Raw genomic sequence first — 14,989 nt, 5'->3', positions numbered from 1 at the left:
ATGAGATCTATCTCTGGTTTGCCCCAACGTCGAAGTATTTGGGCAAAGACCTCCGGATGAAGTTCCCACTCCCCCGGATGAAGAGTCTGACGACTCAAGAAATCCGCCTCCCAGTTCTCCACTCCCGGGATGTGGATTGCTGACAGGTGGCAAGAGTGAGACTCTGCCCAGCGAATTATCTTTGATACTTCTATCATTGCTAGGGAGCTTCTTGTCCCTCCCTGATGGTTGATGTAAGCCACAGTCGTGATGTTGTCCGACTGAAACCTGATGAACCCTCGAGTCTTTAACTGGGGCCAAGCTAGAAGGGCATTGAGAACTGCTCTCAATTCCAGAATGTTTATTGGCAGGAGACTTTCCTCCTGACTCCATAGTCCCTGAGCCTTCAGAGAATTCCAGACAGCGCCCCAACCTAGAAGGCTGGCGTCTGTTGTTACAATTGTCCAGTCCGGCCTGCTGAACGGCATCCCCCTGGACAGATGTGGCCGAGAAAGCCACCATAGAAGAGAGTTTCTGGTCTCTTGATCCAGATTCAGAGTGGGGGACAAATCTGAGTAATCCCCATTCCACTGACTCAGCATGCACAATTGCAGCGGTCTGAGATGTAGGCGTGCAAAGGGAACTATGTCCATTGCTGCTACCATTAAGCCGATCACCTCCATGCATTGAGCTACTGACGGGAGTTGAATGGAATGAAGGACACGGCATGCATTTAGAAGCTTTGTTAATCTGTCTTCTGTCAGATAAATCTTCATTTCTACAGAATCTATAAGAGTCCCCAAGAATGGAACTCTTGTGAGAGGCAAGAGAGAACTCTTCTTTTCGTTCACTTTCCATCCATGCGACCTTAGAAATGCCAGAACTAATTCTGTATGAGACTTGGCAGTTTGAAAGCTTGAAGCTTGTATCAGAATGTCGTCTAGGTACGGAGCTACCGAAATTCCTCGCGGTCTCAGAACCGCTAGAAGGGCACCCAGAACCTTTGTGAAGATTCTTGGAGCCGTAGCCAATCCGAATGGAAGGGCTACAAACTGGTAATGCCTGTCTAAGAAGGCAAACCTTAGATACCGGTAATGATCTTTGTGAATCGGTATGTGAAGGTAAGCATCCTTTAAATCCACTGTGGTCATGTACTGACCCTTTTGGATCATGGGTAAGATTGTCCGAATAGTTTCCATTTTGAACGATGGAACTCTTAGGAATTTGTTTAGGATCTTTAAATCCAAGATTGGCCTGAAAGTTCCCTCTTTTTTGGGAACCACAAACAGGTTTGAGTAAAACCCTTGTCCTTGTTCCGACCGCGGAACCGGATGGATCACTCCCATTAATAATAGATCTTGTACACAGCGTAGAAACGCGTCTTTCTTTATTTGGTTTGTTGACAACCTTGACAGATGAAATCTCCCTCTTGGGGGAGATAATTTGAAGTCTAGAAGGTATCCCTGAGATATGATCTCTAGCGCCCAGGGATCCTGGACATCTCTTGCCCAAGCCTGGGCGAAGAGAGAGAGTCTGCCCCCCACTAGATCCGGTCCCGGATCGGGGGCCCTCGGTTCATGCTGTCTTAGGGGCAGCAGCAGGTTTTCTGGCCTGCTTGCCCTTATTCCAGGACTGGTTAGGTTTCCAGCCTTGTCTGTAACGAGCAACAGCTCCTTCCTGTTTTGGTGCAGTGGAAGTTGATGCTGCACCTGCTTTGAAATTCCGAAAGGGACGAAAATTAGACTGTCTAGCCTTAGCTTTGGCTTTGTCTTGAGGCAGAGCGTGGCCCTTACCTCCTGTAATGTCAGCGATAATCTCTTTCAAACCGGGCCCAAATAAAGTTTGCCCCTTGAAAGGTATATTAAGTAATTTGGACTTAGAAGTTACATCAGCCGACCAGGATTTTAGCCACAGCGCCCTACGTGCCTGAATGGCGAATCCTGAATTCTTAGCCGTAAGTTTGGTTAAATGTACTACGGCCTCCGAAATGAATGAATTAGCTAGTTTAAGGACTCTAAGCCTGTCCGTAATGTCGTCCAGCGTAGCGGAACTAAGGTTCTCTTCCAGAGACTCAATCCAAAATGCTGCCGCAGCCGTAATCGGCGCGATGCATGCAAGGGGTTGCAATATAAAACCTTGTTGAACAAACATTTTCTTAAGGTAACCCTCTAATTTTTTATCCATAGGATCTGAAAAAGCACAGCTATCCTCCACCGGGATAGTGGTGCGCTTAGCTAAAGTAGAAACTGCTCCCTCCACCTTAGGGACCGTTTGCCATAAGTCCCGTGTGGTGGCGTCTATTGGAAACATCTTTCTAAATATTGGAGGGGGTGAGAACGGCACACCGGGTCTATCCCACTCCTTAGTAACAATCTCAGTTAATCTCTTAGGTATAGGAAAAACGTCAGTACTCGCCGGTACCGCAAAGTATTTATCCAACCTACACATTTTCTCTGGTATTGCAACAGTGTTACAATCGTTAAGAGCCGCTAAGACCTCCCCTAGTAATACACGGAGGTTTTCCAATTTAAATTTAAAATTTGAAATATCTGAATCCAATCTGCTTGGATCAGAACCGTCACCTACAGAATGAAGCTCTCCGTCCTCATGCTCTGCAAGCTGTGACGCAGTATCAGACATGGCCCTAGAATTATCAGCGCACTCTGTTCTCACCCCAGAGTGATCACGCTTGCCTCTTAGTTCTGGTAATTTAGCCAAAACTTCAGTCATAACAGTAGCCATATCTTGTAATGTTATCTGTAATGGCGGCCCAGATGTACTAGGCGCCATAATATCACGCACCTCCCGGGCGGGAGACGCAGGTACTGACACGTGAGGCGAGTTAGACGGCATAACTCTCCCCTCGCTGTTTGGTGAAATTTGTTCAATTTGTACAGATTGGCTTTTATTTAAAGTAGCATCAATACAGTTAGTACATAAATTTCTATTGGGCTCCACCTTGGCATTGGAACAAATGACACAGGTATCTTCCTCTGAATCAGACATGTTTAACACACTAGCAATAAACATGCAACTTGGTTACAATCTTAGTTAACAAAAACGTACTGTGCCTCAAAGAAGCACTAAACGATTAAATGACAGTTGAAATAATGAACTGAAAAACAGTTATAGCATCACTCTTTAAAAACAACACAACTTGTTAGCAAAGGTTTGTTCCCATTAGTAAAGGAACACTAATTAAATTTTAAAACACAGTCACTACATAAGTCTCACAGCTCTGCTGAGAGAAACTACCTCCCTTCAAAGAAGTTTGAAGACCCCTGAGTTCTGTTAGAGATGAACCGGATCATGCAGAAAATACAAGAGTAACTGACTGGAAATTTTTGATGCGTAGCAAAGAGCGCCAAAAACGGCCCCTCCCCCTCACACACAGCAGTGAGAGAGAAACGAAACTGTCATAATCAAAACAAGTAAACTGCCAAGTGGAAAAATAATGCCCAAATATTTATTCACTCAGTACCTCAGAAATGCAAACGATTCTACATTCCAGCAAAAACGTTTAACATGAATTAAATACCTATTAAAAGGTTTAATGTATTTTTACAGAGTAATTCCGGTGAAATACCATCCCCAGAATACTGAAGTGTAGAGTATACATACATGTCATTATAACGGTATGGCAGGATTTTCTCATCAATTCCATTCAGAAAATAAAAACTGCTACATACCTCAATGCAGATGCAACTGCCCGCTGTCCCCTGATCTGAAGCTTTTACCTCCCTCAGATGGCCGAGAAACAGCAATATGATCTTAACTACTCCGGTTAAAATCATAAGAAAAACTCTGGTAGATTCTTCTTCAAACTCTGCCAGAGAAGTAATAACACGCTCCGGTGCTATTGTAAAATAACAAACTTTTGATTGAAGTTATAAAAACTAAGTATAATCACCATAGTCCTCTCACACCTCCTATCTAGTCTTTGGGTGCAAGAGAATGACTGGAGGTGACGTAGAGGGGAGGAGCTATATAGCAACTCTGCTGGGTGAATCCTCTTGCACTTCCTGTAGGGGAGCAGATAATATCCCAGAAGTAATGATGACCCGTGGACTGATCACACATAACAGAAGAAACAATGCACTTTATACTAGCATAATGGCCAAGACAATCCTTTTTGTTTGCATATTCAAGTCTGGATTGGCTACTCTAAATAAGGCAAGAGTGGGTGGAGCTTGGCTATTGAAAACCAATTGCAGTAAAGAAGGTGTTAATTTATTTTAAAATGTTTAGACTTGTTGGATGTAATTCTCTAACAAGACAAAAGAGGTCAATTGGAAACAAGGTTAAATATGAAGTCAAATTAAATGTAATATTTTGTTTGTTTTTTTACTGGACAACCAAGTCCCTCTTTTTTAGTACACAAGCTGAACTGGTGCCCTGCATTTGCTTAACCATGCAATAAAGATATATACCTATTTTAGTTTGCAACTAGTAAAAACTTCTAAAAAAATAAAAAAAGGAGGGGGGGGGGGGGAACTAAATATTGCATAGTGTAGTGTATATTATATATATATATATATATATATATATATATATATATATATATATATATATATATATATATATATATATATATATATATATATATATATATATATTACATTAGCAACTAACACACAGAACAATTTAAAAGATCAGTTTGAGACATAACATTGTATACCTTTATCTTCGTTTGGACCCGGTAGTGCTGGACAACTGGACATGAAAGTGTTATCTGGATTGACTCCTGTATGTACAGCCAATGCCTCCTAAATATAAAACAGGTTTAGCAATAAGACTGCCATTAATACTAATGAACCAGTAGTTCTACATTTAGAGATCAAAATCATAGCTCTATCAGGTTTAGAATTAAAAGGAACATTCCCATTTAAAACATTATCATCTATCATGTTTCAAGTCACAGTCAGAACAAATAGCATATTGGAGTGAGCAAAAATAGATAGAACTTCTGGCTTAAATATTGGATTCTTCTGCATACAGTACTATAGATAATAACTTTTGCTAGGTAAGAGTACTTACACAGGCATCTGTTTAAGTTTTGCTACTACACAGACACAACCAGATCTAGAAACCACAGATCTGTAAATTGAATATTTTTAAGCGAGCAGAAAAGCATCCACTTGTGGACCAGGCAGCATCTTCATCCACAAATGAAACCTGGATAAACCAGGAACATCCTAACCCAGTAAGCAAAAAAACTAAATTTATGCTTACCAGATAAATTCCTTTCCTTCCTGGAAGGGAGAGTCCACAACTTCATTCATAACTGCTGGGAATATCAACACCTGGCCACCAGGAGTAGGCAAAGACACCCCAGCCAAAGGCTACAAACATCCCTCCCACTTTCCCCATCACCCCAGTCGTCCGGCCGAGGGAACAAGGAAAAGCAGGAGAAACATTAGGGTATAGAGGTGCCAGAAGAAAAATTTAATGAGGAAGCCGCCTAAAAAAAAATATTACGGGCGGGGGCTGTGGACTCTCCCTGACAGGAAGGAAAGGAAATTATCTGGTAAACATAAATTTCGTTTTCCTTCAAGGTAGGAAGAGTCCACATCTTCATTCATAACTGTTGGGAACCAATACCCAAGCTCCAGAGGACACTTAGGAATAAACGTGAGGGACAAAAAAGAAAAGAAGGCTGACCCTAACCTGAGGGCACCACAGCCTGTAACACCTTTCTCCCAAAAGCTGCTTCAGCAGAAGCGAAAACATAGAATTTGTAGAATTTAGAAAAAGTATGTAAGAAAAACCAGGTAGCCGCCTTACAAATCTGGTACATAAAGGCTTCGTTCTTAAAAGCCCAGGAAGAAGCAACAGCCCTAGTGGAATGAGCCGTAATCCTCTCAGTAGGCTGTTGCCTTGCTGTCTCATAAACTAAGCATATGATACTTCTCAACCATAAGGACAAAGAAGTCGCAGTGGCCTTCTGAACCTTGCATTTGCCAGCATAGAGAACGAACAAAGCTAAGGATTGCCTGAAATCATCGTAGCTTGAAGGTAGAATTTTAAAACACAAACCACATCCAGATGTGAAGTAAACGTTCCTTAGGAGAGGAAGGTTTAGGACAAAAATAAGTGACGACAATCTCTTGATTGATGTTGCGATTTGGGACCACCTTGGGTAGAAAACCTAACTTAGTACGTAAAACAGCTTTATCCGCATGGAACACAAGTTAAGGGGGGGTCACATTGTAATGCAGAAATCTCAGACTGCAAGCAGAGGCAATAGTCAACAAAAACATAATTTATGCTTACCAGATAAATTCCTTTCCTTCCTGGCAGGGAGAGTCCACAACTTTATTCCTTACTGTTGGGAAATACAAAACCTGGCCACCAGGAGGAGGCAAAGACCGCCCATCTAAAGGCTTAAATATCCCTCCCACTTCCCCTATACCCCCAGTCATTCTGCCGAGGGAACAAGGAAAAGTAGGAGAAACGTCAGGGTATAAAGGTGCTAGAAGAATATAAAAAAGGGGGCCGCCCATCAAAAAATACATTACGGGCGGGGTCGAGGACTCTCCCTGCCAGGAAGGAAAGGAATTTATCTGGTAAGCATAAATTATGTTTTCCTTCCATAAGGCAGGGAGAGTCCACGACTTCATTCCTTACTGTTGGGAAAACTATACCCAAGCTCCAGAGGACACTGAATGATTCACGGGAGGGAACAAAAAATGAGGCAGACCCCATTCTGAGGGCACCACAGCCTGCAAAACTTTTCTCCCAAAAGTTGCTTCAGCCGAAGCAAACAAATCAAACTTGTAAAATTTAGAAAAAAGTGTGTAAGGAGGACCAGGTAGCCACCTTACAAATCTGATCCATTGAGGCTTCGTTCTTAAAAGTCCAGTAGGAAGCCACTGCTCTAGTTATCTCAGGAGGCTGTCGTCCTGCTGTCTCATAAGCTAAGCGGATGACACTCCTCAACCACAAAGATAGAGAAGTTGTAGAAGCATTCTGCCCCTTACGCTTTCCTGTTTAGATGACAAATAAAGAGTAAGAATGTATGAATTCTTTAGTAGCCTGAAGATAGAACTTCAAGGCACGAACCACATCCAGATTGTGAAGCAAGCGTTCCTTTGCTGAAGAAGGATTAGGACACAAGGAAGGAACAACAATTTCTTGATTAAATGCTACTGTCCAACACCCACCTTAGGGAGGAACCCTAATTCAGTAAGTAAAACCACCTTATCAGCATGAAAAAAAAGAAAAGGGGAGTTGCATTGTAAAGCAGAAATCTCAGAAACTCTGCGCGCAGAGGCAATAGCCAGAAGAAAAAAGAACCTTCCAAGATAACAATTTAATGTCAACAGTATGCATAGGCTCAAACGGAGACTGCTGCAAAACACTAAGAACAAGATTTAGTCTCCAAGGCGGAGACCCAGATCTAAACACATGTGTGATCCTAGTCAACGCCTTAACAAAGGACTTCACATCCAGAAGCTCAGCCAATCTCTTCCGCAGTAACACAGACAGGGCCGATATCTGTCCCTTCAGGGAACTAGCAGATAGATCCTTCTCCAGTCCATCCTGGAGAAAACATTCTGGCAACCTTAACCTTATGCCAGGAAAAGCCACACTCTTCACACCAGTACAAGTAAGTCCTCCACACCTTATGGTAGATACGACTAGTAACTGGCTTACAAGCTTGAACCAGTGTCGATAACACTCTCAGAGAACCCTCTCTTAGCTAAGACTAAGCGTTCAATCACCATGCAGTCAGACTCAGAATCTAGATTTTGATGAACGAAAGGACCCTGTATCAGCAGATCTCTGCGATAAGGTAACCTCACTGAGTAGATGAGGACTTTCCCACCAGATCCGAAAACAACATCCTTCGCAGGCACGATGGAGCAATCAGAATCACTATTGCTTGCTCCTGCTTGATGCGTGTTACCACACGACGGAGAAGCAGTAATGGAGGAAAAAGATATACAAGTCTGAACCTCCATGGTACAGATAGGGCATCTATCAATTCTGCATGAAGATCCCTCGACCCGTACCTGGGTAGCTTGGTATTGAGGCGGGATGCCATGAGATCTATCTCCGGCATCCACCACTCGCTGCATATCTCTGCAAACACCTCGGGGTGAAGAGACCATTTCCCTGGGTGAAAGGATTGCCTGCTGAGGAAGTCCGCTTCCCAGTTGTCAACACCCAGAATGTTAATTGCTGACAGCGTACATCTGTGAGTCTCCGCCCACTCTAGTATCTGAGATACTTCTCTCATCTCCAAAGAACTTCTTGTTCCCCCCTGATGATTAATGTAGGCAACCGAGGTTATATTGTCTGATTGGAATCTGATAAACTGGGATGAACCAAGAAGGGGCCAAGCCTTTAAGGCTTTGAAGATTGCCCGGAGTTTCAAAAAATTGTTTGACTCCCCAGCCGGAAAGGCTTGCGTCCGTAGTCACAATCTCCCAGGACGGTCTCAAGAAGCACGTGCCTTGGAAAGATGATCTGGACAGAGCCACCAAGAGAGCGAGTCTCGACAAGTTGTCCAGCACGATCTGTTGAGACAGATCTGAATTGTCGCCGTTCCATTGTCTCAGCATGTGTAGTTGAATTATTTCCATACAGGACACTATGAGTCAAATCATCTCCATACACTGAGCCACTGAGGGTCTCAAGGAGGCCTGGAGGGCAAGACATGCAGAAGTTAGCTTGCAACGTCTCTGATCTGTGAGAAATATCCTCATGGATATGGAGACTATTATTGTCCCCAGGAAGTTCACCCTTATATTTGGAGTAAGAGAACTCTTTTCCAAGTTTATCTTCCATCCATGTGATCGAAGAAGATTGAGAAAAGAAGTACTATCCTCCAGAGGGATAGTAGTATGCTTAGCCAGCGTAGAAAACATAATTTATGCTTACCTGATAAATTCCTTTCTTCTGTAGTGTGATCAGTCCACGGGTCATCATTACTTCTGGGATATTAACTGCTCCCCCACAGGAAGTGCAAGAGGATTCACCCAGCAGAGCTGCATATAGCTCCTCCCCTCTACGTCACTCCCAGTCATTCGACCAAGGACCAACGAGAAAGGAAAAGCCAAGGGTGAAGTGGTGACTGGAGTATAAATTAAAAAATATTTACCTGCCTTAAAAACAGGGCGGGCCGTGGACTGATCACACTACAGAAGAAAGGAATTTATCAGCTAAGCATAAATTATGTTTTCTTCTGTTAAGTGTGATCAGTCCACGGGTCATCATTACTTCTGGGATACCAATACCAAAGCAAAAGTACACGGATGACGGGAGGGATAGGCAGACTCTTTATACAGAAGGAACCACTGCCTGAAGAACCTTTCTCCCAAAAATAGCCTCCGATGAAGCAAAGGTGTCAAATTTGTAAAATTTGGAAAAAGTATGAAGCGAAGACCAAGTTGCAGCCTTGCAAATCTGTTCAACAGAGGCCTCATTCTTGAAGGCCCAAGTGGAAGCCACAGCTCTAGTAGAATGAGCTGTAATTCTTTCAGGGGGCTGTCCAGCAGTCTCATAAGCTAAACGAATTATGCTACGAAGCCAAAAAGAAAGAGAGGTAGCGGAAGCTTTTTGACCTCTCCTCTGCCCAGAGTAAATGACAAACAGAGAAGACGTTTGTCGGAATTCCTTAGTTGCCTGCAAGTAAAATTTTAGAGCCCGGACTACATCCAGGTTGTGCAGTAGACGTTCCTTCTTTGAAGAAGGATTTGGGCATAAAGAAGGAACAACAATCTCTTGATTGATATTCCTGTTAGTAACTACCTTAGGTAAGAACCCAGGTTTAGTACGCAGGACTACCTTATCCAAATGAAAAATCAAATAAGGAGAATCACAATGTAAGGCTGATAATTCAGAGACTCTTCGAGCCGAGGAAATAGCCATTAAAAATAGAACTTTCCAAGATAACAACTTTATATCAATGGAATGAAGGGGTTCAAACGGAACGCCCTGTAAAACATTAAGAACAAGGTTTAAACTCCATGGTGGAGCAACAGTTTTAAACACAGGCTTAATCCTGGCCAAAGCCTGACAAAAAGCCTGGACGTCAGGAACTTCTGACAGACGTTTGTGTAACAGAATGGACAGAGCTGAGATCTGTCCCTTTAATGAACTAGCAGATAAACCCTTTTCTAAACCTTCTTGTAGAAAAGACAATATCCTAGGAATCCTAACCTTACTCCAAGAGTAACCTTTGGATTCACACCAATGTAGGTATTTACGCCATATCTTATGGTAAATCTTTCTGGTAACAGGTTTCCTAGTCTGTATTAAGGTACTAATAACTGACTCAGAAAACCCACGTCTTGATAAAATTAAGCGTTCAATTTCCAAGCAGTCAGCTTCAGAGAAGTTAGATTTTGATGTTTGAAGGGACCCTGTATCAGAAGGTCCTGTTTCAGAGGTAGAGACCAAGGCGGACAGGATGACATGTCCACCAGGTCTGCATACCAAGTCCTGCGTGGCCACGCAGGTGCTATTAGAATCACTGATGCTCTCTCTTGTTTGATTCTGGCTATCAATCGAGGAAGCAACGGGAAGGGTGGAAACACGTAAGCCATCCTGAAGTCCCAAGGTGCTGTCAGAGCATCTATCAGGACTGCTCCAGGATCCCTGGATCTGGACCCGTAAGGAGGAAGCTTGGCGTTCTGTCGAGACGCCATGAGATCTATCTCTGGTTTGCCCCAACGTCAAAGTATTTGGGCAAAGACCTCCGGATGAAGTTCCCACTCCCCCGGATGAAAAGTCTGACGACTTAAGAAATCCGCCTCCCAGTTCTCCACTCCCGGGATGTGGATTGCTGACAGGTGGCAAGAGTGAGACTCTGCCCAGCGAATTATCTTTGATACTTCCATCATAGCTAGGGAGCTTCTTGTCCCTCCCTGATGGTTGATGTAAGCTACAGTCGTGATGTTGTCCGACTGAAACCTGATGAACCCCCGAGTTGTCAACTGGGGCCAAGCCAGGAGGGCATTGAGAACTGCTCTCAATTCCAGAATGTTTATTGGCAGGAGACTCTCCTCCTGACTCCATAGTCCCTGAGCCTTCAGGGAATTCCAGACGGCACCCCAACCTAGAAGGCTGGCGTCTGTTGTTACAATTGTCCAGTCTGGTCTGCTGAATGGCATCCCCCTGGACAGGTGTGGCCGAGAAAGCCACCATAGAAGAGAATTTCTGGTCTCTTGATCCAGATTCAGAGAAGGGGATAAGTCTGAGTAATCCCCATTCCACTGACCTAGCATGCACAGTTGCAGTGGTCTGAGGTGTAAGCGTGCAAAGGGTACTATGTCCATTGCCGCTACCATTAAGCCGATTACCTCCATACATTGAGCCAATGACGGGTGTTGAATGGAATGAAGAGTGCGGCAAGCACTTTGAAGTCTTGATAGCCTGTCCTCTGTCAGGTAAATCTTCATTTCTACAGAATCTATAAGAGTCCCCAGGAAGGGAACTCTTGTGAGTGGAACGAGTGAACTTTTCTTTTCGTTCACCTTCCATCCATGTGACCTTAGAAATGCCAGCACTAACTCTGTATGAGATTTGGCAGTTTGAAAGCTTGAAGCTTGTATCAGAATGTCGTCTAGGTATGGAGCTACCGAGATTCCCCGCGGTCTTAGTACCGCCAGAAGAGCACCCAGAACCTTTGTGAAGATTCTTGGCGCTGTAGCCAATCCGAATGGAAGAGCCACAAACTGGTAATGCCTGTCTAGGAAGGCAAACCTTAGGTACCGGTAATGATCTTTGTGAATTTGTTTAGGATCTTTAAGTCCAGGATTGGTCTGAAAGTTCCCTCTTTTTTGGGAACCACAAACAGATTTGAGTAAAACCCCTGTCCCTGTTCCGATCGTGGAACTGGATGGATTACTCCCATTAACAAGAGCTCTTGTACGCAGCGTAGAAAAGCCTCTTTCTTTGTCTGGATTGTTGACAATCTTGACAGATGAAATCTCTCTCTTGGAGGAGAGTATTTGAAGTCCAGAAGGTATCCCTGAGATATTATCTCTAGCGCCCAGGGATCCTGAACATCTCTTGCCCAAGCCTGGGCGAAGAGAGAAAGTCTGCCCCCCACTAGATCCGATCCCGGATCGGGGGCCCTCAATTCATGCTGTTTTGGGGGCAGCAGCAGGTTTCCTAGTCTGCTTGCCCTTGTTCCAGGACTGGTTAGGTTTCCAGCCTTGTCTGTAGCGAGCAACAGCTCCTTCCTGTTTTGGTGCAGAGGAAGTTGATGCTGCTCCTGCTTTGAAATTACGAAAGGAACGAAAACTAGACTGTCTAGTCTTGGCTTTGTCCTGAGGCAGGGCATGGCCTTTACCTCCTGTAATGTCAGCGATAATCTCTTTCAACCCGGGCCCGAATAAGGTCTGCCCTTTGAAAGGTATATTAAGCAATTTAGACTTAGAAGTAACATCAGCTGACCAGGATTTTAGCCACAGCGCCCTGCGTGCCTGAATGGCGAATCCTGAATTCTTCGCCGTAAGTTTAGTAAGATGTACTACGGCCTCCGAAATGAATGAATTAGCTAGTTTAAGGACTCTAAGCCTGTCCGTAATGTCGTCCAGAGTAGCTGAACCAATGTTCTCTTCCAGAGACTCAATCCAGAATGCCGCTGCAGCCGTGATCGGCGCAATGCATGCAAGGGGTTGCAATATAAAACCTTGTTGAACAAACATTTTCTTAAGGTAACCCTCTAACTTTTTATCCATTGGATCTGAAAAAGCACAGCTATCCTCCACCGGGATAGTGGTACGCTTAGCTAAAGTAGAAACTGCTCCCTCCACCTTAGGGACCGTTTGCCATAAGTCCCTTGTGGTGGCGTCTATTGGAAACATTTTTCTAAATATCGGAGGGGGTGAGAACGGCACACCGGGTCTATCCCACTCCTTAGTAACAATTTCAGTAAGTCTCTTAGGTATAGGAAAAACCTCAGTACTCGTCGGTACCGCAAAATATTTATCCAACCTACACATTTTCTCTGGTATTGCAACTGTGTTACAATCATTCAGAGCCGCTAACACCTCCCCTAGTAATACACGGAGGTTTTCCAGTTTAAATTTAAAATTTGAAATATCTGAATCCAGTCTGTTTGGATCAGAACCGTCACCCACAGAATGAAGTTCTCCGTCCTCATGTTCTGCCACCTGTGACGCAGTGTCTGACATGGCCCTAATATTATCAGCGCACTCTGTTCTCACCCCAGAGTGATCACGCTTACCTTTTAGTTCTGGTAATTTAGCCAAAACTTCAGTCATAACAGTAGCCATATCCTGTAATGTGATTTGTAATGGCCGCCCAGCTGTACTCGGCGCTACAATATCACGCACCTCCCTCTGAGCGGGAGATGTAGGTACTGACACGTGAGGCGAGTTAGTCGGCATAACTCTCCCCTCGTTGTTTGGTGAAATTTGTTCAATTTGTACAGATTGATTTTTATTTAAAGTAGCATCAATACAGTTAGTACATAAATTTCTATTGGGCTCCACTTTGGCATTGCAACAAATGACACAGGTATCATCTTCTGAATCAGACATGTTTAACACACTAGCAAATAAACTTGCAACTTGGAAATACAATTCAAATAGAATAATATTAAAACGTACTGTGCCTTTAAGAAGCACAGAAGATCTATGACAGTTAAAAATTAATAAATTGAAACAGTTATAGCCTCAATCCTTGTAAACAACACAACTTTAGCAAAGGTTTAATCCCATTAGCAAAGATAACAATTTCTGAAAGCAGGAAACAAATTACAGAATAAAAGTTTTTATTTCAGTCAAACTATAATTCTCACAGCTCTGCTGAGAGAAATTACCTCCCTCAAAATAAGTTTTGAAGACCCCTGAGCTCTGTAGAGATGAACCAGATCATGCAGGGAATACAATGAGTTGCTGACTGAAATATTTGATGCATAGTAAAAGCGCCCCTCCCCCACACACACAGCAGTGAGGGAGAACAGAAACTGACAGAAAAAACAGATTTAAGCAACTGCCAAGTGGAAAAATGGTGCCCAAACATTTATTCACTCAGTACCTCAGCAAATGAAAACGATTTTACATTCCAGCAAAAACGTTAAACATAATCTCTAGTTATTAAACAGCTTTATGTCTTTCTTACAGTGTAATTCTAGTGAAGTACCATTCTCCCAGAATACTGAAGTGTAAAGTATACATACATGACATTATATCGGTATGGCAGGATTTTCTCATCAATTCCATTGTCAGAAAATAAAAACTGCTACATACCTCTATGCAGATTCATCTGCCCGCTGTCCCCTGATCTGAAGTTTACCTCACTCCTCAGATGGCCGAGAACAGCAATATGATCTTAACTACTCCGGCTAAAATCATAGCAAAACTCTGGTAGATTCTTCCTCAAACTCTGCCAGAGAGGTAATAACACACTCCGGTGCTATTTTAAAATAACAAACTTTTGATTGAAGATATAAAACTAAGTATAATCACCATAGTCCTCTCACACGACCTATCTAGTTGCTGGGTGCAAGAGAATGACTGGGAGTGACGTAGAGGGGAGGAGCTATATGCAGCTCTGCTGGGTGAATCCTCTTGCACTTCCTGTAGGGGAGCAGTTAATATCCCAGAAGTAATGATGACCCGTGGACTGATCACACTTAACAGAAGAAATAGCGTCATACACCTTAGGGATGGAACCCCACAAGTCTAATTGAGTCAGGAACCGGGAATACATTTTTAAAAGTAGACGAGGGGGAAAAAGAAGTTCAATAACTAGCAAAATAAGACTGAAAATTAGATAAATCTAAGTAGGTAGAACTATATTTGACCTTTCTCTTACGTTTCCCAGAGATAGGTAAGGCACTTAAGGCCGCAGACACAGCAGATTGCAACTGCGAGGTAAAGTCCATGTAGAATGTATAGGCGTGCCGCGGGGGGAGGCATTGGAAATGTTTACAGATGGAGTAGATCCCTCTAAAGGATCCACCGCAAAGTCCTCCATAGCTGGAGTTAATCCCACACAAGGAAAAAAATATAGCTAAGGCACCTCT

At 43.4% G+C, this 14,989-nt stretch overlaps 1 protein-coding gene across 1 annotated transcript in view; it reads right to left on the bottom strand.

The window, feature by feature from the left end:
* The window catches only part of MGA (MAX dimerization protein MGA), a 1,137,718-nt gene that overhangs the window by 990,233 nt on the left and 132,496 nt on the right, over window positions 1–14,989 (bottom strand). Inside the window, exon 4 of the mRNA XM_053697822.1 lies at window positions 4,658–4,745. Coding sequence (XP_053553797.1) covers window positions 4,658–4,745 — 88 coding nt within the window. The remainder of the gene's footprint in view (window positions 1–4,657; window positions 4,746–14,989) is intronic.

The sequence above is a fragment of the Bombina bombina genome, chromosome 1 (genome assembly GCF_027579735.1).
Source record: "Bombina bombina isolate aBomBom1 chromosome 1, aBomBom1.pri, whole genome shotgun sequence".
In the NCBI taxonomy this organism is placed as follows: Eukaryota; Metazoa; Chordata; class Amphibia; order Anura; family Bombinatoridae; genus Bombina; species Bombina bombina.
The sequence above is the reverse complement of the archived record's forward strand: the minus strand, read 5'-3'. Positions and strand labels throughout refer to the sequence as shown.